General features: G+C 41.2%; 1 protein-coding gene across 1 annotated transcript; it reads right to left on the bottom strand.

Annotated features, from left to right (window-relative positions):
• Positions 1–8646: 8646 nt before the first annotated feature.
• Positions 8647–20608, bottom strand: PTGER4 (prostaglandin E receptor 4; the record flags this gene model as incomplete). The annotated part of the gene is made up of 2 exons (XM_079704095.1): positions 8647–9237; positions 19739–20608. 2 exons carry the CDS (start codon positions 20606–20608, stop codon positions 8647–8649), a joined length of 1461 nt encoding a protein of 486 aa, XP_079560221.1.
• Between the last annotated feature and the right edge of the window lie 3006 nt (positions 20609–23614).

Here is a 23614-nt window from a genome sequence, read left to right as displayed (position 1 = left end):
TTTAGAGGAAACAATCTTCTGAAGTATCTGTACCATTATGCGTTCTGACCAGCAATGGATTAAAAAAGTTTCAGTTGTGCCATATCCTTGTCAATGCTTGGTACTGCTGTTGGTTTTCATTTTAGTGACTTCCGTGGATATGTAATGGTATTTCATTGTGGTTTTAATATGCATTTCCCTGATGATGTTGAGCATCTTTTATATGCTTATTTGACATTTGTATATCTTCTTTTGGGAAGTACCTTTTTAAACATTTTGCCCATTTTTTAGTTTGGGTTCTTATTATTGAGTTGTAAAAATTTTTTCTATATTCTGGATAAAAATCCTGAGATATATGTATTGTGAACATTTTGTCCCCATCTGTGGCTTGCTTTTTTGTTTTCTTAATGATACCTTTTGAAGAGCAGAAGTTTCTAATTTTGATAAAGTCCAGTATATTTCTTTTATGGTTGTATTTTTTTGTGTGCTGAGAAATCTGTGCTTACTCCAAGATGAGAAAGATTTTATGTTTTCTACTAGAAGTTTTACAGTTTTAGCTTTTATATCTAGGTCTGATTCATTTCACGGTAATTTTTATGTAATGTATGAGGTGAAGGGCTAGGTTCGTTTTTTGATTTTCAGTTATTCAAGTACTATGTATTTTAAAAAAACTGCTCTTTCCCATTGAAATACCTTCACCATGTATTTGAGGGTCTGTCTGAGTTCTGTATTCTCTTACACTGATCCATATGTCTATTCTTATACCAATATCACACTGTCCTACAGTCTTAAAATTCAGCATGATTTTTCTAACTTCGTTCTTTTTTTCTCAAAGAATCGTTTAACTATTCTAGTTTCTTTTATGTACATTTTAGAATCATTTGTCTCTATCTACATGCAGGTCTGCTGGAATTTTGATTGGAATTGTATTGAATCTGTAAATCAGTTTGGGAAGAATTCCCATCTGAACAATGTCACTCACATCTTTGAATCCATGATCACAGCATAATTGTCATTGTTTTAGATCTTTAATTTCTTAGTAATGTTTTTTAGTTTTCTGTGAATAAGTCTTGCCTATATTTTTGTTAAGTTTATCCCTAAGTACTTCATATTTTTTTGATGCTTTAAGAGGTGTTTTTAAATCTTCATTTTCCAATTTGATACTATTACATAGAAATATAATCGATTTTTGAATAATGACCTTGTAGCCTACAACCTTGATAATTCATTTATTAGTTGCATTAACTTTTTTGTACATTGTTTAGGCTGTTCTACATATATTATCATGTTGTGAATGAAGATAGTTTTCCTTCTTCTTTTCCAAACTGAATGCCTTTTATTTCCATCTCTTGCTTTATTACACCAGCTAGAACCTCCAGCACAATGTTAAACAGAAGCTGTGAGAATGGACATTCTTGCCTTGTTTATAATATTTTGGTCTTTCACCATTAAGTTTGATGGTAGCTGTAGTTTTTATATATGTCCTTTATTAACTTGAGGAAGTTCCTTCTCTAGTCTGCTAAACACCTTTTGTAACAAGTGGGGATTGAATTTTGATAAATGTATTACCTGCATCCATCAGAAGATCATATGATTTTTCTCTTTTATTCTGTTAATATGATGAATTACATGTATTTTTCGAACGTCAAATCAGCTGCATTTCTGGGATAAAATAAGCCCTATTTAGTTATGATGGATTATTGTTTTTAGATCCTTTTTGATTCAGTGTGGTAATAGTAAGGACTTTTATGTCTATGTTCATGAAAAATATTGGTCTGTAGCTTTCTTGTAATACTCTTTTAGCTCTTGAATCAGAGTAATGCTGACCTCATTAAAAATAAAGGTTGAAAAGTATTTCCACCTACTCTTTTCTCAAAGAGTTTCTACAGATCTGGTATTTTGTTCAATAGCGTTTAATAGAACTAACAAGCGTTGTCACCTGGACCTAGCATTTCCTTTTTGGGAAAGTTTAAAATTACAAATTAAGTTTCAAAAATAGCTACAACGTAGACCTTGTCGATTGTCTCACATTGAGTGATAGTATGATTTGATTAAATTAGGATCCCAAAAAAGTCCATTTGTTGCATTGTTCATATGTCTCTTAGTCTTTTATAATCTATAGGTCCCCTTTCATTTTTTCCTTGCAGTTTATTTTTTTAAAACTGAGTTGTTTGTCCTTTAGAATTTTCTGCTTTTTGTATTTTGTCTCTTGCATCCCACCTAATATCATTATGTTACTCTGTACCTACATTTCCTATAAAATGATTAGAATTCTTCAATTTTCTGGTAAGAATACATCATGGGTGGTTTTGGATATTTAGACCAGAAGTTAAATATTTCTGGCTATCGCTTTCTCTTTGTAATGTCAGCAGCTGTTGACTATCATTGCCAGATCATTGTTTCATTAGAGGCTACAAATGGTGATAATTGTTAGAATTTTGGTGCTAGAAAACATCTTTGAAGAAAAACTTCCCCTCATCAACTATTTTGTTACCTTGGAAACAATTCATGTAGTACAGGCAGTTTCTATAGTGGAGGCTTTGTTCTTCCCCTTTATTTAGCACTTTTCAAAATAATACGTTGGTTCTCTAGCGCCCTCCCAAGGTGACGGGTGAGGTGTTCTGTTTCGTTTTTGTATCATTATGAAGTCATGCATTGAGACATATATGTTTCAGTCCTTGCAGTTATTATTCGTATTGATGTTGTATACATCCTCAATTCCAGTAGATCACGCCAAGTTCATTTTTTCAAAATGATTCTAATTTTATACCCCACCAACAATGTATTAGAGTTTCTAAAGCATACTTGGTATTTTCATACTATAAAATTTTTACAAATATGATTGGTGTATAAGGGTGTGAATACACACACACACACACACACATACATATGTGATTTCACTACATATATTTGTATGTGTGTATATGTAATTATGATTTCACTGCTTATTCATTTTTTTTTTTTAGAAATTTACGACATGAACTATTTGGAATATGATTTGGCTCTCTTACATTTCCTCAATATATTTACTTACTACTTCTGCATCCATTTCCAATACAGTTGATTATAATTTTGGCCTCAATCTATACTCATTGTTTAATATGACTATGTAATTATCACACATAGTTAATCTCACCTAGTCTATTATTTTTGTTTTACCTTTCTTGTACTTCTCTTTCTTTTTCATGGAGTCAATAATTGCCTTTTTTTGTTGTTCTTTAGTTTTCCATCTATATATTACAAATATCCCCTCTAATAGAAATATAATACTCCCCACAATATTCCAAATATAAAATAATCCATTGATTTTCTTTTCTTTCTTTTTTTTTTTTTTTTTTAACCTAGAGACATCCAGAACCCCCTCTCCTGCCTTAGGCTACTTTCACTGTGTTCTACTGCGGAGCTGTTGCCTTGAGTTCTCTTTCATCACTGTTCTTTTAATTCTCTTTGTTTCTTCCTTGTATTGAACTCAAGAAAGAGAAATATTTACCCAGTTGTTCAGATTTTAGTGTATGGACTTGCTGTGGTTGAAAGTTGTTAGGACACAGGTATGTCTGGGTGCTCCTCTGTCCTCCTCTTCTGTGGTGTGGAATGGGGTGGATGACCTGGGAGGGTAAATAAATATAAGGTTGTGAATGAATGGTAGAGATGCTGATATTGATACAAAGGCAAGAATCCCAACTATCTTTCTCTCTTCTTTTCTTCCAAAGCACTTCCAGCCGAGGGCTACAGCCACATGTGTGGCCTAGGGCAGCTCAGGCTAAACAATAGGGTTGAATGTTCTCTCGAGCTGAGTCTGTTTTTCTCTCGTTCCACTTCTGGTGTACCTTGAGAGCAATCATAAGATCACACTTGCAGCATCTTAGACTCAGGCTCTGTGGTGGTAGGAAGGGCATGAGGTGGGGGAGTAGTGAAAAGAGAGCAAACTTCATGGCTTGTTTTCTTCTGAAACTTTGACAAGTAGTTTAGGAAAAATGACTGTTTCATGTAATGCAGATATTTCTGCATTAAAGTCTAAGGCCAAAGGCATAGCTAACAGTGAATACTACTATGCCTTGATTTTTCCATGGCCCTTTGTGTTTGTGGCTCCAATAAGAAACTTGTGAAGAGGGGTGGCTGTACTTTGGGAAAAGACTCTTGCATTCCATGGTCTTCTAGTCAAAGTACCACTTTAAGAGCTGTACCAATATCACAATCTTTTCTAATACACTTGACCTGGTTGGTTAGATTATGAGATTGTCTTAAAGATTATGAGATGGTGTTAAAATTATCTTCCTGTCTGCTATATCCTACTGGGACCAGGTAGGATTTAATACTAGCCAGTTAGATAATCAGAACTGTCCTGCATAGAAAGTTTGACACTCTAAATGATCAGAAACAAGTTTCCCACAACAAAAAAAACAGTCTTTGCATAACATAGTTGGTAAGTCTTATAAGTAAATGTGGAATGGATGGCGAACAATGCTGAAGTTTTTCTTCCTTTCGTTGTTCTTTTTAGAATAAGCGAGACTCAACAATAAAAAGACAGTGTATGAACTGAATTATATCCCCCTGAAATTCACATGGTGAAGCCCTAAAACCCCCAGTGTGACTGTATTTGGAGATAGGGCCTTTAAGGAGGTAATTAAGGTTAAGTGAAGTCATAGGGTGGGCCTTAATCCAATGTGACCGGTGTCCTTTTTTTTTTTTTAAATAAATTTATTTATTTATTTATTTATTTATGGCTGCATTGGGTCTTCATTGCTGTGTGCGGACTTTCTCTAGTTGCGGCGAGCGGGGGCTGCTCTTCGTTGAGGTGTGTGGGCTTCTCATTGCGGTGGCTTCTCTTGTTGAGGAGCACAGGCTCTATACATGTGGGCTTCAGTAGTTGTGGCTTGTGGGCTCTAGAGCACAGGCTCAGTAGTTGTGGCACACAGGCTTAGTTGCTCTGCAGCATGTGGGATCTTCCCGGCCTAGGGCTCAAAACTGTGTCCCCTGCATTGGCAGGTGGATTCTTAACCACTGGGCCACCAGGGAAGCCCCTGACTGGTGTCCTCTTAAAGAGACACCAGGGATGCATGTATACAGAGAAGGCCACGTGGCAAGACAGCAAGAAGGCAACCATCACAAGTCAAGAAGAGAGGCCTTGGGAGAAACCAAATCTGCCAGTGCCTTTATCTTGGACCTTCAACCTCCAGAACTGTGAGAAAATAAATTTCTGTTGTTGAAGACAACCAGTCTATGGTACTTTGTTATGGCATCCTTAGCAAACTAATACAGACATATTATCCAATTTAAAAATGCACAAATGATTTGAATGGGCATTTCTCCAGAGAAGATATACAAATGGCCAGTATGCATACGAAAAGATTCTCAACATTGGGACTTCCCTGGTGGTACAGTGGTTAAGAATCTGCCTGTCAATGCAGGGGACACGGGTTTGAGCCCTGGTCTGGGAAGATCCCACATGCCACAGAGCAACTAAACCCATGTGCCACAACTAGTGAGCCTGTGCTCTAGAGCCCGTGAGCCACAACTACTGAGCCCACGTGCCACAACTACTGAAACCCGTGCACCTAGAGCCCGTGCTCTGCAACAAGAGAAGCCACCACAATGAGAAGCCCACGTGCAGCAACGGAGACCCAACGCAGCCAAAAATAAATAAATTAAATATATATATATATATAATTACCATTTAAAAAAGTATTAAAAATATTCTCAACATCATTTGTCACTAGGGAAATGCAAATCAAAACCACAGTGGGACACCACTTCATACTCATTAGGATGACCGTAATAATTTAAAAAGACAATAACATGTATTGATGAGGATATGGAGAACTTGAAACGCTTGTACATTGCTGGTGGGAATGTGAAATGGTGCAGTCACTTGGGAAAACATTTGGCAGTTCCTCAAAAAGTCAAATATATACTTAATAAATGACCCAGCAGTTTCACTCCCAGGTATATAGAGAATTGAAAACAATATGTTCTCACAAATACTTGTACACACCTGTGGCTATCAGTGGTATTAATAACAGCCAAATAATGGAATCAACCCAAATGCTCATCAACTGATGCATGGATAAACAAAATGTGGTATATTCACACAATGAAATATTATTCAGCCATAAATCAGGAATGAAGTACTGATTCATGCTGCAACATGGATGAACTTTGAAAATATTATGCAGACAGTAAAGGCCACATATTGTATGGTTACATTTATGTCCAGAATAGGAAAATCCATAGAGATACAGTGGTTGCCAGGGTCTAGGGGGAAAGGTGAATTGGGAGTGACTGCAAATGGGTATGTGGTTTCTTTTTGGCATGATGAATATGCTCTGGAATTAGGAGTAATGGTTGCACTCTATGAATATGCTGCAATACTTTACAAGGCACATTTTATTATATGTGAGTTTTATTCCAATTAAAAAAAAGAATAAGCCAGAATCAGCATTCTCGGTGGTGAACCTGAAGTAAAGGATGAGTGAGAGTATGCCTTGACTATTAGTAATGCTAACTTCTGAATGAGGCTTTGTTTTTTCTCCATGAACATGGGTGATGAATATATATATTCATTTATACATAAATTTAGATGTGGTCTCATTGTCCATATACATGGAAGAAAAACAAAAGCTTCTCTCACAAGTAAAATATTCTCTGAAAACACTGTTTCTTATTCATTGGTTAGCATGGTAAAATAGAAAGAGCCAGATCTCCTTTTCTGAGGTAGCCCTCCCTCAGCCGAAAATCACTAAGCCATCAGGACTGTGAAGATGACAGTCTTGCTTTTCTGATATCATCCAAAAATCTCTCTTAAAAAATCGCAAAAAAAAAAAATCATAACCTCACTCCTGGGGATTGTTGCTACTCAGTGTGTTCTAATACTGGCAGCATCAGCATCACCTAGGATATACCCCAGACCTACTGAATCAGAAACTTCATGTTTTCACAAGACTTGCAGATGACTGTGATGCATGCTAAAGTTGAAAAGCACTGATCTAGAGAATTAACAAGTAGGAAGGTTCACAAGTTTATGCTAATTTTTTAATATTAAATATTTGGATCCTTTACATGTAGCAAGTTAAGCATAATACGGTCTCCCCTACTATCCATACAGACTGGTAATTTTGAGTACACTTTGCACCCAGATCTTGGTTTCTAAATGCCTGTCTTCATTAAGTGGATCCAAGGCTCTGTGCTATTCTTGTAACTTTACCTTCGACATTATTTTAAAATAAAAAATTTTAAATATTTCAATTTAAAAAGATGAAAGATGACCTGAAACAAACACACAGAAATCACACAAGTTTTCCAAAACTGATGATATGGAACTCAGACTGAGTGTATTTATTTATTATAATCTCCAAAATAATTTCAGTTGGTACAACTGCTTAAAACCACATCACTATCAGGCTCAATTTAATTACAACCAAGCAATTCACAAAAACACTTTAAGCAACAAAACATGCTTAATATTTCTTTGAGAAGGTCCTTCAAATATGTGTACAGCATTACTGGGCGTTAACACAAAACTTTTAAAAGATGACCCTTACATGCCCAATTTCTGTACCCCTTCTGTTGTGACATCTGTGAAAGGCTAACTTAACCAATCCTTCCACGCCTCCAAGTAAAGCCCTTCATGGTGCAATCTGCCTTTCTCTTAAATTTTAAAGAATATTCTAGATCATTCCTTAGGAAAGTAAAACTATGCACACTTCTGGGGGAAAAACAAGCTGCTTAGACTTTTTATTTTTATATTATACACTTCAATTATGGGTTACTTATTAAACACTTTTTAAAATTTATGTTACATTTTAAAAAGTACCAGCTAGAGAAGACAGAAGTACAAAATATTTATCAGCATGTTGGGTTCTCCTGAAATCACAGTTTTCTGGATAAATGCATGCAGCATCACTAAACGTTTTCTACTATGTATTACACATAGCTTAGAAAGAACTTTAACATTTTGGCCTGTAATTTTCGTGTCTTAAATAGTATTTTGCTTTATTCCTTTAATAGTGCTAAACTCTTTCTTTTAAAAATTTATCTTTTTTATAGATACGACTCTCACTGTGAATTTTCAACACCATAGTCTGAACTTGATTATGAAACATATCTAACATCTGCAACTTCAGCTGGTTATACTAGGGGGAGAGGGGTTACCATAATTTTATTATACCTTGTATTAACAATAAACCTTCTCACAGAGAAGACAATACTTTAAATACCTTAAATCATATTTACAACAATAAAATTCACATTTCATGCTTTAGTGAGACACTTAAATCATCCATAAGATAGTCCTCCTAGTTTATTGGAATAGAGCCCTTCTGTACCTGGCCTTCTGCTGTGTGCCAGATATAAAGCTCTTGATGTTATGAAAATAGCAAACTTATGCCATCCTCCTATCAAGTAGAAAAACTGAGGGTACATCTTCCCAGCCATCAAGTTGTAACCGAAATCCTGTATCCTAGCGAGATGGCAACCAATGTGCTTCAGACCTCGGGACCCATAGGAATCAACTTGATTGCTTGAAAAGTGTCCAAAAGCCAGGATATTCTCTAATGTGCATTGTAGAATGAAGAGGGCCCTTCTGAGCACGGCTAAACAGTTCATTTATGTGTCTATTGCACAGGATCTTAGAAGCTTCCAGAAATAGTGCTGTATTTCTTTCCTTCACTACTATATACATTTTTCTGATAAGTTCAGTGTTTCATTGGGAAATGTGACTTGCAGGGAGCTCCCCTTTGGGGCAGGTCCAGCCCTGCCACTCCCACCAACCTCGTCCACCAGTAAGACACTCTCTGAGTCCTGCCCCTGTGAGGAGTCTGAGGTTTCTGAGATTCTCAGAGTCCTAAGTGATGTGCTGTCTGTTTGGGTCAGGCCCATGCCAGGCACACCCGGAAGCAAATTCCTGCCTCCAAGGCTATTTTCACTGAGGTCTGGCATGTAAAGGAGGGTCTGAGACGTGCTGCTGACCTCCTTCAGCTCCCGGGAGAGAAAGGAGCGAGAGTGGCTGGACATGGCAGAGGATGTCCTTCTACTGTCTGAGCAGTGCTGCCCTGAACGCTCTCTGCGCGAACCCCCGATGCGGCAGAAGAGGCATTTGATCTTCTCTATCGCTTTACTGAGCACTGTCTTCCGCAGGAGGATGTATATCCAGGGATCCAGGATGGGGTTCACAGCAGCAATTCGGATGGCCTGCAAATCTGGGTTTTTGCTGATTACTCGCTCCAAACTTGGCTGATATAACTGGTTGATGAACACCCGCACCTGTGTAAATGAGATGCCCACATTTAGTGTTTATCATTAAGCAGCTGGGAGAAACATTTTTATGCAACACCTAACTTAGTAACGTTAGGTAGCTGCCCTCTTTTCTGTTACTAAGTGTCAGGAAAAGAGCAGCATACACATTTAGCTTCAGAAAAACCATTGATTAACATTTATGTTTCAAGTCAGTGTAACTTTAATATATTTGTAACTACCTTATGAATATCTTTCCAAGATCAAAGATGGTATAAAAGAATGCAATGTGTGTACAGGTAACATATGCATGAAGTTCCCTGGAGAAGAATTTTATTAACTTCATTTCTGTGAGTGCTTTCAAGTTTTTGTAAATCTAATGAAGTATCTTTTTTTTCCCCAATAGGCACTCATTTCCTTATGCCAGTTGGCTTTGTATATATTTAAATGCAACTTATTTTGGAAGTCAACTAATCATCTAATCACAGAAAAGCCCAGAAATTTATTTTAGGATCTAGAAAGAATAGCCTGGAAACTTTTAAACCAATATCTGAATCTATTATCATCTAGAATGACCAGAGAATAGTTTTTATTTTCTCTATATGAATCTGTTCCCCAGTTATAATAATCATCTAGTGTTATCCACTCTTCCTTCAAAAATCTTTTCTATAAGCTAACTATATGTCAAGAAATAAATACAATAAATGAAAAGAAGAAAAAAAGAAAACCTTTCCCCTTTTTCCCCTCTAACTGCATTCCTCACCTGGATAACTGCATCAACCACCAAACTAGCTTTCCCACCTCCGATTTCTGTTCTTTCCAATTCATCCTCCAAACTACCACCAGGAGATTATTTCTAAAATGCAGATATGATTATGCTACTTGGCTGCTAAACCTTCACTGGCTCCCTGCTGCCTGGGAACTATAGTTTTGCTCAACAACTGCCACTCAGGGAATCCATCCCTCCTTTGTGTCTCTGGAGCATTTGAGCCAGTAAACAGCCATGAGCTCTCTGGACAGCCCAATAGGGATGACAACTCATTCTAGTACAGTTTGAGCTATTCAAGGGAAGGGGCACGCTGCCAGCCCAGCACAGGCACAGGGATGGCATGAATGAAGTAAACACAAGGAGACCCTAACAACCTTTTTGCTGTTGTGGAGTCTTATTTTTGACAGTTAAACGTTTTTGCTCTTACCGTAATCACTTATTTACTCATATTCTTTCATGCATTTAATCATTTAATAGTAAGCCTTTATTGTGTGTTAGGCATTGTGATAGGTTCTGGGCACAAAAAGTTGCATTAAAGACCAAACAACACTTGAAGGCAGAGAGTAACCTCCAGCGTGCAAAACAGGAAGGTAGATCAACTATTGCTGGGGGTAAATGATGAGAGGCATTTACAGGGGGCACAGCTAGCCCAGACCTGGAGGGGAGGGCATCAGAAGATGCTTCCTGTGGGAGAGGAGCTTGGACTGAGTTTTGATGGATGAGGGGGAGTTTGCTGAATTTAGAAGGAAGGACATAGTATTTTATTTTATTTATTTTTGGCTGCGTTGGGTCTTTGTTGCTGCACACGGGCTTTCTCTAGTTGCAGCAAGCAGGGGCTACTCTGCTGCGGTGTGCAGGCTTCTCGTTGTGGTGGCTTCTCTTGTTGCAGAGCACGGGCTCTAGGCGTGCCCGCTTCAGTAGTTGTGGCACGTGGGCTCAGTAGTTGTGGCTCGCAGGCTCTAGAGCACAGGCTCAGTAGTTGTGGCACACGGGCTTAGTTGCTCTGTGGCATGTGGGATCTTCCTGGACCAGGGCTTGAACCCATGTTCCCTGCATTGGCAGGCGGATTCTCAACCACTGCACCACCAGGGAAGCCTGGTGCACATACAATTACTCTACTTAAAATGACAAGTCATGGAAGAATGAAATGATATGCCAACTTCTGAGAACTTCAAATGACTCAATGAAAAGAGTATGAATTTGTGTAAACTGAAGGAAGACTATCATTTTATTCCTTAGAGGTAAAAGCCCTTGTTATTTTTTTCTCTTTTTAAAAAATTGAAGTATAGTTGACATACAATGTTATGTAAATTACAGGTGTACAATACAGTGATTCACAATTTTTAAAGGTTATACTCCATTTATAGTTATTATACAATATTGGCTGTATTCCCTGTGTTGTACAATGTATTCTTGTACCTCATTTAATACCTAATAGCTTGTACCTCTTACTCCCCTACCCCTTTGTTGCCCCTCCCCCTTCCCTCTCCCCACTGGTAACCACTAGTTTGTTCTCTATACCTATGAGTCTGCTTCAAAAAAGTACTTGTTAAATGTACACTTTCACATTTACTCCTGAAGAGCAGATCTTAGGAGCTCTCATCATAGGAAAAACATCTTGTAATTATGTGTGGGGATAGATGTTAATTAGACTTATTGTGGTGATTATTTTGTAATATATAAAAATATTGAATCCTTATGCTGTGCACCTGAAACAAAAATATTATATATCAATTATATCTCAATAAATAAATATATGTGGGACTTCCCTGGTGGCGCAGTGGTTGAGAGTCCGCCTGCCGATGCAGCGGACGCGGGTTTGTGCCCCGGTCCAGGAAGATCCCACATGCCGCGGAGCGGCTGGGCCCGTGAGCCATGGCCGTTGAGCCTGCGCATCCGGAGCCTGTGCTCCGCAACGGGAGAGGCCACAAAAGTGAGAGGCCCACATACCGCAAAAAAAAAATAAAAATAAAAATAAATAAATAAATAAATAAATGTGTGTGTGTGTGTGTGTGTATATATATATATATATAAATGCAAAAAAAACCCAGAATTTTTCTCTTAAAGGAGATGATGATGATGATGATGATGTCTGGGTCTTACTTCTAATTCCACCAGGATCTTTTATATAAAAATCTCACTGTAATTCATATAAAAATAGTGGTTTTAAGATAACTGCCATCTGTCTTTAGTAATTATTTGATAATTATTATTGCCTTCAGTAATTATTTAAGGTTAGGGAGAAGTAAGAAGTGAGTCTCACAGCCAAGGAGGATGCATTAAAAACCATAAAAAGAAGAAAGAACTCATAAAAGCATAGCTGGAGCCATTTAATTAGGGACAAATATTTCTAACTTTAATAAGAGTTGATGACATTGCCACTTTGCCATACAGTATAATAATTAATATTCATGGTGTGTGAGTCACTAAGAAAGAATAGGGATATTTTAGAAAGATTTATAACAAATTGGATTAAAAAGTCTAAAATGTGTAAATAAATTTCATTAATCTGCAAAACTCAACTTATATGAAACTTATTTCTAGATGATGCTATAGATCAGTGAGGTGTAACTGCATTTCTGTTTCTTCCTACACTGGAGTTTAGACCTCAGTCAACCACAGGCTTATAATCCTTTATCAAGAAGTTGTTATTGTTTTGTTATTCATTTGTTTTGTTTTGTTTTTGGTTGTAAAACCTGAACTGACTAGACCATGAAGTGATTTATAATTTTATTTATTCTACTTAATGTGAATATTCCTATGTTTTGCTCCAGAGGTCCTGTTCCAGTTCTGATGGGGATATTACATTTTATACATTTATACATTTAGTATATTACTAAATTACTCTTCTAAAAGCCAAGAAGTTCTGAATTTAAAACACATCTGGTGCTAAATGTTTTGAATAAGCAATTGCAGTCTGGCAAATCTCATAGAATAACACAGTCAAATGGCTCTAAGATGAAATTATTACCTTGATCTCTGGAAGACAGCTAAATAAAAACTGAACTAGAATGAACAGAAGTATATGATGACTACTCTTAAAATACTATTAGAAACCATGTTTGGATAAATGATACTATCAAGACAAAGGATGACTGATTTTCTATCCTTTCAAAAACCAGTGAAACAAAGCATCTTGGTTTCCTCCCACCATACTCTTTATTGAGGTTCTCAGCTGCGCCTGGGCATCGAGATTCCCTCAGGTCTACGGACGGACCTTTTCTCAGATGAAGTGTTACAGAAACCTGGACGTTTTGAGAACCTTATTTAGATCCCCCACCCTGTTGGTGGGCGATTTTGGTCTGGGCCCCAGGTCTCCAGATGACTTCCATGTTGCTTTTTCTGTTTTAAGGCCGGCTGGCTTTCTGTTTAAGAGTTATTTCCTGACAAGGGAATTATTGGTAAAAAGCATGAGATCTGTATTTTACTCTCACACAGTAGGTTCCTAAGGGTAAAAGAAAGGATAGATTTAAATCTGTTAGTATCAGGCCTTCCCTGGTGTGTAGTAGCCTCTAGTGAAAAACCTAAGGCAGGATTTGTGCGAACTTGAGACTTCCAGCCTCTAGGTGGCAGTGTTGCTCCATTTGGGAGTTTTTGGTCCCACAGGCCGCTTAAGAAGCGTTTTGCAGGCTTCCCTGGTGGCGCAGTGGTTGAGAATCTGCCTGCCAATGCAGGAGACTCGTGTTCGAGCCCTGGTCTGGGAAGATCCCAGATGCCACGGAGCAACTAGGCCCGTGAGCCACAACTACTGAGCCTGCGCGTCTGGAGCCTATGCTCCGCAACAAGAGAGGCCGCGATAGTGAGTGGCTCCCGCTTGCCACAACTAGAGAAAGCCCTCGCACAGCAAACGAAGACCCAACACAGCCAAAAACAAACAAATAAATTTAAAAGAAAAAGAAGCATTTTGCCCAGCCACCTCCAAGACCCTCTTTCAAAACAGAATCTTGGTTAATTCTAAACTTTGCATTTCTCAAATTTTTTTTTTCAAATTTTTAACATAGAAATGTTTTGTTGCTAGTTGTTTCTCCCACCGCTTCCTCTAGGGAAACATGGTTACTACTGAAAGGAGGAAGAATTTTGAACAGCTGAAATGGATATAGAAGGAATGAAATTTGTAGCTATTTAAGGGAATGTAATATTAGGAGTTACCATTCAATTTTTAAATTCCCATGACCTTTCAGAAAAGCCAGAGTGTTGTTAAAAAAAATTAATAATGGACTTACATAATCAAAGGTGACGAGAGGCAAGGAAAGAATCATCTTTGTGGCTCACTTCATGTTCAGCAGTAATTAATTCTGACTACTGTTAAGGGAATGAAAGAGCCTTATTTCGGAGTTCCATGGTCGGGAGGTGCTTACGATTAATACAAGCTACTGAACCTGGTCATTTAATGTCTTCTCAGGAAAGGAGAGCTCACGGGGTAGCATAAACATGAGTTTGAAAAGCAACATTCCAAATTCAGGTAAAAACATTCTCAAAAGTTGGTCAAATCATTTGAAAAAAATCAAGATGAAAGAGTTTTCCTTTGCAGCATGTTCTCAATGGAGACTGACTTGAAGTAGAGAAAAAGAAGGCAAAAAAGAACAAAATGCCCACGCACTTCATAAGGTTTGAAAAAAATATAGCCATCTCTGCCTTACTTTAAAGGCTACTTGATTTGCTCTGCCGAAAGGGGGGAAACCCCAGATTAAGATGGGGCCATCCACAGCAGGACTTCAGTGTCATGTAGGGAGGGGAAAGCACTTTTCTGCAATTCATGTCCAATGGGCTCTTGTTACACAAATAAACATGTTCAGGCAGTTTTCAGTTTTGGAAGAGTGTGCTGCTGAGAAAACTGAACCTCTGAGTCGGAGGCGGGTGGGGGAACACCTTAAAAGAATTCACTGAATACAAACAACACATACAGTCTCTTGCAATTTTAAAAGTTAGTCTATTTTTCAGTAGCTGCAGATTTGCGCCTGTGGCTTCTTGTTAGAATTGGCATACATGACAATATTCTGAACTTCTCAAAGATGACTAGACATTAGGATTCAGGAGCATTGGAACATAACTTGGAGAAAAGATGATAAATTCAAAATTAGATGTGATGACAGGAAAGCTATAAGGGAGGCTACATGTTGTAAAGATAAATGCCCACGTTCTGTTCAAATCCTGGCTCTTCTCCATAAAGAATTTATGAGCAAATTATGAAAGGGCTTTAGTACAAATATATGGAGGCTTGGCCACTGTGGAATATACCAATAATTTTTAAACCACAGCTTAGAGGTAGCTTTGGGGTATATAGTTAATGACACGGTATCAAAAACACATACTTCCTGTTTAAGAATTAACTTGTTGGCGGGGAATGTCTAATTGAAAAAGAACGTTGAGATTTTGATTAGACTGATTTGGTAGTTGACTGTCGAGGTAGAAATGTTTTCCAACAAATGACAAGAACCTGTAACTGGATTTGTGTGTGTGTGCTTCTTGTTCTGTTCTGAGCACATAAAAGGAGTGATCTGTGTGTGCTCAGTTATCTAACTGCCCTGTGAAGAGTCCAAAATTGACACAGCTGTTACTAGAAATGCTTACCTTTTTTTTTTAATTTAGCGACAAAAAAAAAATCTCTAAGTAAAGGAGAGTGGAGAGAGTGCTTGGCTGTGTGGTGGAGTGAGAGCTCTGTTCTCCTTCCCTCTGCCTCACTAACTGGCCATTTAACTGCAGGCGAATTGCCTCGTCTCTATAGGTCAGGTCTGTACACTGAAAATTTATTTCTGCAGTGTTTGTTTTTTTAAACTCTAACTTTCAACATTCTAATAGGAGCCTGCAAGAATCACTTCAGCTCTGGGGGAAAAGTATCTTATTAGCAGATGTTCCATAACCAAGCCTTGACAGGTCAGCACAGCATGGCGAAAGGAACATTAGACTAGGACTCACCCACAGCCGCCCAGGAAGTAGCATGATATAATCTTCATCTGCAGTTGAGGATCCTAGAGCTTTTTTTAAGACTCGGATGAGATGCAGGGAAAACACCTTACTTTTATGTGCTGCTTTGCAGTCTTCAAGGTACTTACTACTGCTGGGTCTGCAATTTTACGTTATGGCTAAAAATCTGCTTTGGGGCATTGCTATTTTTTAATTTAGCCAAATATATTTGAAAACAATAATCAGATCCTTCAGGTTCTGCTGTAATAGTGCCTGGATTTATGGTATTCCTCGTGTACCTCTAGATGTGATTTTTACTCATCTGAAACCCCATCAGTTGTTTTAAGACTCCACTTTCAGTCTGTAAACAAAAGTCTACACAGCTTTCCTCTGCTCTAATAAACCTTTGCTGATCAGATGCTGATGAAGTCTTTATGCAGACAACTAGTTTATAGTAAGGAAACAAATAAACACTCACAGGAAGCTATTTTCCTGAAAACCTAAGTTTCACCCATCCCAGGCAGAAGATGAATCAAATTGGCCATTCTGCCCTTAACAGAGATGAATGCTTGCTACTTCAGAGTAAGAAGAAAGAAAATAAAAGAAACGAGCAAGCAATAAATACTGCCATGGCTTGCCTGTGCATGGGGGGAGAATGCCTTTTCAAATCCTACAGTGTAACTGTTTAGCCCTGAGGCAAAAGATTAGATTATAATCATTATCGTAACATTAGTGACTGCAAAATTAGACACGAGACGTTGATCCAGCTGCAGCATTTAACACCAGGACCTTAGGAGGCTCTCACATATTTCTAAAGAATTCAATCCCTTTTATTATCTTAAGCATAGATTCTTTCATTTCTTTAGCTTCTCTTGTATTTTAAAAACCAGAGCCTGGTTATAAATAGAATAGACAAAATGACAACCACCGCCTTCCCACAGAACCTTGTCATGTAATGTTCCCTGTCCATTGTATTTACATCTTTTCTGTTCATTGCTTATGACTCGCTTTAGAACATTTTGCAACTTCAGCACAGTTCCTTATATATCCACAACCAACTTTCCAACCTTTCTCAAATTTCCATTCCAAGTTCTATTTATGCGACATATATATTTTGGATAACAAATTAAAATTTACTTTTGATCCTAAATTCAATATCAGCTGCCCTCTAAGAGCCACTGTAGTTTTTCCTTCCCTGGTGTCCAAAAGATAAAAAATGTGGGTCTTTTGCAGTGACTGCTTGTTTTCCTTACATGTTGTGAGTCAAGCTTTGCTAAACTGCACATAAACTGTATTTGCTCTATTATTTCCAAAGCATTTTAAATGTTTCGAAGGGTTTGATTTGCCTCAAATAGGATTAATGACCAACTTTATTTGATAAAGTTAAAAGAGATGCTTCATTAGTTTCCTTGGAACTGAAGATAGATCTGACTATTTTAAATGTCAAAGTTCAGAAACTTTCAACTTAAATTACAATATGAATAAGAGAAACATGAAAAAACAAGAAAGTTGTAAAAGTAACCCAAGGAAGGCTACCGTTGTGGATGTTTCCCTTTTAATTCTTTCAGTAATTGCTAAACTGTGGCTGGGTGAGTAGGACAATGACACCATTCTTATCATTAATTTACAATTAAATTGATTCTGAAATAAGATTTTAGTGGCCAAAACTAAAGGCTAAAAACTGAACCTGCCATTATTTGTATGATTCCTTATTACTTACAAAGGTATGTCCATGTGATTACTTCTCAGCTGAGCCATTGTCAATTTTCAGGGTAAAATGACTTAACAACTACTTGATACTGACTTTATATAGAGTATAGTCCCTGTTAGTTAAAATATGGTTAATTTGAAAACCACAAATACAGCTCCTATGATTTCTTGCCTCTTGCTTCTCAAATAATGTCAAAGGCTTTGTGATAAATGGCCCTGCACCATTGGGTCAGATGTGCTATTTCAGCCCATAAGAGGCTTGAAGAAAACAATTCATCTGTGACTGTGCGGTAATCAACAGCTTCACATGCTTATCTCCAATCAAAACACATTTTTAAAGTATGTGCTTATTGCTAAGTTTCTAGCTCTAATTCCTCAGTTCCTTAAAGTGCATGTTCTGCAAACAACAACAACTCACTTTGGCATTTACTGTTCTGTAAAACATAAGGCAGAGGCCACAGAAGGAAGCCCCAGCAGGAGCAGAGTTGTTTCTTCCAAAATCTCACTTTATTCTGAGTTGCCATTACAGACAGTAAAATATATCTATGTGGCTCAATCAATTCTGTAAATGATACTGGGTCCTGCAATGGTTTAAAGGCCCTTCTGGCCAATTACATTTACTTCTGTTTATACAAATTGGCAAGAAGCTTTCAGCCACCTCGAAGTTCCTTCCATTTACAGTCAATTTTACGAGAGATATAATATTTTTATATTAAAGATCCCCGAACAGCATTAATAAGGGAAAAGAAGGAATAATAACCTGTTACATTTATTTTCTTTTGCTCTCAGTCAGCATAAAAAAAACCCAAACTTTTTTGAGTTGATAGTTTAGAATTTCCAGGAATGAGGTGTTTTGAGAGATGGAAAAACTCAGAACTAGTTGCTTTCAAGAGAAACTCTAGATACAGTAGTATGTGCATCTGCCCATGGGTTTCTAGTGCAAATAGAGGAGAACTAGGTAGGCTTTCAACCTTCCTGCTTATGACATTTTAAAACATTTTGAAAGTTGATCCAAAGGCAATTTTAAAGAAGGTGGTGTCCTGAAAATAAAGTGTACCAAAACTCAAATACACAAACTGCTGCGAAGGCCAAAATTAGAAGCGTTCAAGGAGGGAGACATGACGTAATATAACAGAAGAAGGGTTTGGAGTCAGAAGGGTCTGAGGTTCATTTCAAGCTGCAAGGCTTTGGCTTGGCAATAAATAAGATGACCATCTCTAAAACCCCATTTCTCTAGAAAGGCACTGTACCCCTCACAGCTGAGGATTCGAATTCAATACCCCATGTACATCAGCCTGCCCTTAATATGCCCCCTTAGAAACCTTGCTTTCCTGGCCCCTAGAGAGAATGACGGAACCTGAGTCTGGACCATGCCTGTGTAGGGCCACATGTGCACTGCGATGTGCTTCCCAGCATGGTAAAGAGCAGGGAGTTCAGCTTGATAGACTAGCTCTGCTGGACTATTTTAAGCAAGTCACTCCCTGTGTAAAGTGAAGGAGTTAGACTAGACCAAAATGCACCCACTATCCCTTCTAGCTCTAAAATTCTACATAAGGTACCAAAAAACCCGACATAAATAAAAACCCCACTATGGTAAGGAGTGTACACCAAAGAGATCACCACCTGACGTTTCGGATTCTGCCCTAGACAGTGCAGAGGACGGGGCTAAGTCACACTACAAGGGTTTCCCCTCTGCATCTGACAGAGTGCGGCGGGTGTTCCCGGAAGGCTGAAGACCAGTGTCAGGCAGCAAGGGGTAGGGGCTGTCAGCAAGGGGTAGGGGCTGTCCCGAGAGAGAGTGAGAGAGTGAGAGTGAGAGAGAGACAGGGAGAGAGAGAGAGAGAGAGAGACAGAGACAGAGACAGAGACAGAGACAGAGAGAGAGAGAGAGAGAGAGAGAGAGAACGAACCCGGCTTTCGGGAAAGGAAACGGCGATGTGGGGGAAAGGCACCTGCTGCATCTCTTTAGCGACGGGGCCTAAAAAGAGGTCGGGCCTGCTCTGAGAAGCAGAGCATGCAGATCCAGCCCCGACCTGGAGGAGACGTGTTGGTAGCCGAGGAATGAGAGGGAGAGGAGGGAGCGGGAGATGGAGGAGGGAGGTGGATGCAGGAAAAGGGCCGAGTGGAGCCCTGGCCCCAGCCACTCACCACAAGCGGGATGGAGCAGATCAGCACCACTAGGGAGGTGGCGATGAGTAAGATGACCATCTGGATCTCGGCGCCCGCGATGCGGCGGAAGCTCCGGCGGCGGCGAAAGTCGCTGAGGCGCGGCAGGGCGGGGGAGGCGGCGGCCGAGGAGCCCCGGAAGGCGGCCTGGACCACGGCGGCGGCCGCGTGGTGCTGCTCGGTGCCCAGCGAGGTGCGGCGCATGAACTGACGGTGCATGCGGAGCAGCGCGCCGCACACGAGCACGTTGCAGAGCACGGTGGCGAGAATAAGGAAGGAACTGAAGCCCGCGTACATGTAGGAGAAGGCGGCGTGCGCCGTCACATTGGTGGTCCAGTCGATGAAGCACCAGGTGTCCGGGTACTGCAGCCGCGAGCTGCCGAGGCCCATGTTGGGCAGCGCGCAGAAGAGCACGTTGGACGCGTAGACCGCGAAGAGCGTGAGGCCCGCCAGCCGCTTGTCCACGTAGTGGCTGTAGAAGTAGGCGTGGTTGATGGCCAGGTAGCGCTCGATACTCATGGCACAGATGATGCTGAGCCCCGACAGGCCGAAGAAGAGCAGGATGAAGGTGCTGTACTCGCACAGCGCGGGGCCCCCGGGCCACTGGCCCTTCATGTACGTGGCGATGGTCACCGGGCTCACCAGCAACGTGCCCAGCAGGTCGGTGACCGCCAGCCCGCATACCAATGTGTAGAAAGTCGTCTCCTTTTGCTCTTTGCGCGACTTGCACAGCACCACGATGGCCACCAGGTTGCCCACCACCCCGAAGATGAACATCACCGCCGGGATGGTCACTGGGCTGTTCAGTCGGTCGGAGGCCAGGACGGATGTATTGCTTCCAGGGGTGGCCATGGTGGTGGCCGGCGGTACACTGCCTTGGAGCGCGAGGCTGGGTCTGCGGTTGGTAGGAGAGAGACAAAGACGCGGTGAGCTGAAATTACCACTTGCAAAAAGGTGTCAGACCCGCGCCCAAGAGACAATATGCTGATGAGACCAGGGGAGCAACTCGATCCTACATTGTGGATTGTAGCCACTTACCAACTGCGGCTACCGAAATCTCCAGACTCCGGATACGTCCTGCCAGCAGCACCACTCTACTGGCATTAATATTTATACGTTAGTACTGCCATTCTCCTCCTCCAAGCCAACTCATCCACTGCCAAGATGAACAAGACTTATCTCAAGGGAAAAGTGTTTTGCTCGTTTTCCCGACAGATTCTGAGTCAATAAAAGTCTCACTGAAACCAGGTTACGGAAGATAATTTGGAGAGCACGCTCTTCCCTCCCTGGTTCGGCTCAAAGGGCGCCTGCCCACCGCTCTCTGCCCAGTGCTTCCAACCCTATCTCACCTGTGGTAGCCGCGGAGGTGGCAGCCACGTAAGCCCCCAGGGTCAAGCCTCGGATATCCTGGACACGCCTTCACCCTGCCCTCAGCCTTGCCCCGCTCAGTGTGGAGCTTACCAAGCCGTTGCCTTCTCAGAGCCTGCTCTCGGTGGCTGCCAATTTTCCGGTACAGGGGTCAGAGTGGTCAGCTTTCAAAACCTTGGAGAACCAGAAGGACAGCGAAATGGGTCAGTGAAGCCTGATCTTGGATTTTTTTTTCTTTCTCCTTTCCTTCGTTTCTTCAAAGACGATCCAAGTTTTGCGAAGCCCGCAGGTCTCGTCCGCGGGCGGACGGCGCTCAGGTGTACTGCCGCGAGCGCAGGTGGCACCGAGCCTCGATCCCCGGCTCGGGCCGCCTCCCTTCCCAGCCCAAGGCAGCGCGGGCGGCTACCGGGGCTGGCGGCTGCAGCTGAGGCCGCTTTTGGCGCCCTGGGGGCGGCTTGAGGTCCACTCGGCCTGAGGCTCTGACCTGGGGCCGTTCATCTTCCTCTCGCGCTGCCTGTTCGGAGCTCCGCTCTTGCCCTTCCAGCCTCTGTACAAACTTTTCTCCTGCTTCAAGTTTCCCTGGCGGAGGCGGGGCCACACAGTGCGCGGCCCGGGCGCCCATTGGCCAGACCGGGAGGGGGCGGGGCGCGTGCTAGCTCCTCTGCGCGGCGAGGAAGCTCCGCGGGCTGGTGGGAGGGGCTCCGGGCTGCGCGGATCCCACCGCTCCTCGGGGGGCGGCTCCCTGCGGCTTTCCCGCCCTCCAACGAGGTGGGGGTGGGGGTGTTGGAGACTTGGTCCTCTCGCCTCAGGCAGGTGGTGCGGAGAAGCAGTGGTCCGCGGGAACCCTGGGGAAGCCCCAGTGCTCTTCTGTGCACCCTCTTAGGTACTCTGAAGTTGGCATCCAGGGGGGCCAGCTCTGAAACCGGCATCTCTTCTTCCTCACTGCCTCCCGCTCCAAGTGGGCTGTTTCTCGCACCTACTTCACGCGGGTCGCAACATCGGGGTGCTGGGAAGGGAGGTCAGCGGCTTAGGACTCTACTTTGGAACGCCCGAGGTGTGTGTGTGTGTGCGCGCGCGCGCGTGGCCCGGGGAGGAGAAATAGGGTGTGTGCGCGCGTGGCCCCGGGTCAGAAGTAGGGTGCGCGCGACGGTTGTGGTGGGTGGATGGGCGGGTGGGCGCCAGGCATGGGCGGGGAAACAACGAAGAATCCATCTTCTCACCATGAAAGGGGTTAGTTGACAGCGCCCAGGCCGTGGGCTGCGCTCGGTAGGGCAGTCCCAGGCAAAAAATAGGAGCCGGGACAGCAACCTCTCCCGGCGCAGGTGGCAGAGCCCTGCGGCTGCGGAGAAGTGGTGCGCGGTCCCCCAGGGGAGGGGTAGTGAGGGGGGAGGGCTGCCCGTCTAACCGCGGAGGCCTTTCTCCTCCTCCGGAGAACTTCTCCGCCTGGTGACAATGGTTAGACTGAGCTTCGTGTCTTGGCCCTGTTACGTTCGTGTTTAGATACCTTCACCACGAATCCTTGGAAAGGCTGATGCAGAGTGAGACTGGGATTTGTAAGTTTTTCGCGTAAAGGAATTAACTCTAGCCCTGGTCAACTCTTGGAAAAGCCTAATTGCTCTACCTTTTTACTTTGAATTACACTATAATTTCTTCTGTGATGGGAACAGTTTTTTTGACTACTCGTTATTCACTTCTTTCTATTCTACTTCCTGAAGTAAGAACTGAAAACTAAAAAAAGTGATTGTAAAACTTTATGGCATAATTATAACTGCTTCACCATTTTTTTTTTAACCATGAAGTGAGATTGTGTGAGCCTTCACAATTTCAGTTCCTAAGAAAACCTCTTTCCAGGGGTTGTATACATGCATTTTAACATATTGCATCTCCTCACAGGGTAGGTAAATAACTTGATTCTTCTTATGATAGAGCAGGCACTCATGCCTTAAATATTATTTCACGAATGAACAAACTTAAGAATTTACCTGGTTCTCCAGTTATTCTCAAATGACACAGTAACAAATAAGTAATAGGAGAAACAAAAGAGGGCATTCCAGATTTCAACTAATTACAGGACATATTAGAATTGTATTTACACATTTTGCATAAGGCACCATGTGGATATGTTGATACATCATTCTGTTGTTTGTATTGTTTCCACATGAATATCAGGGATTCAGAAAGAAAAACACACATTTGTTAGCCAATATAAAATAATTGATGGCGATTTGTCAGTTTTTCGGAGTCTTAATCATCACTATAACCACTCCTGTTGTCTGTGCTTCCCATGAGTAGTAAGCTCTAGGATTGTGTCAGCATTGAAAACAAATCAACACTAGAAAAAGGAAACTGGACCTTCTAATCCCCAGTCTTCTCTGACCACATTGTATCGCTATTACCCTGTCAGGTGGTTGTCAGTCACAATATGAAGACGAAGTGGGAAGTTCCACTTATAATCAATCACTTTCTGCTAATAAAAATATTTTTCCAGTT

The sequence above is a fragment of the Hyperoodon ampullatus genome (assembly GCF_949752795.1).
Source record: "Hyperoodon ampullatus genome assembly, chromosome: 4".
NCBI lineage: Eukaryota > Metazoa > Chordata > Mammalia > Artiodactyla > Ziphiidae > Hyperoodon > Hyperoodon ampullatus.
Note: the sequence above shows the minus strand (reverse complement) of the source record. Positions and strands in the feature narration are given on the sequence as shown.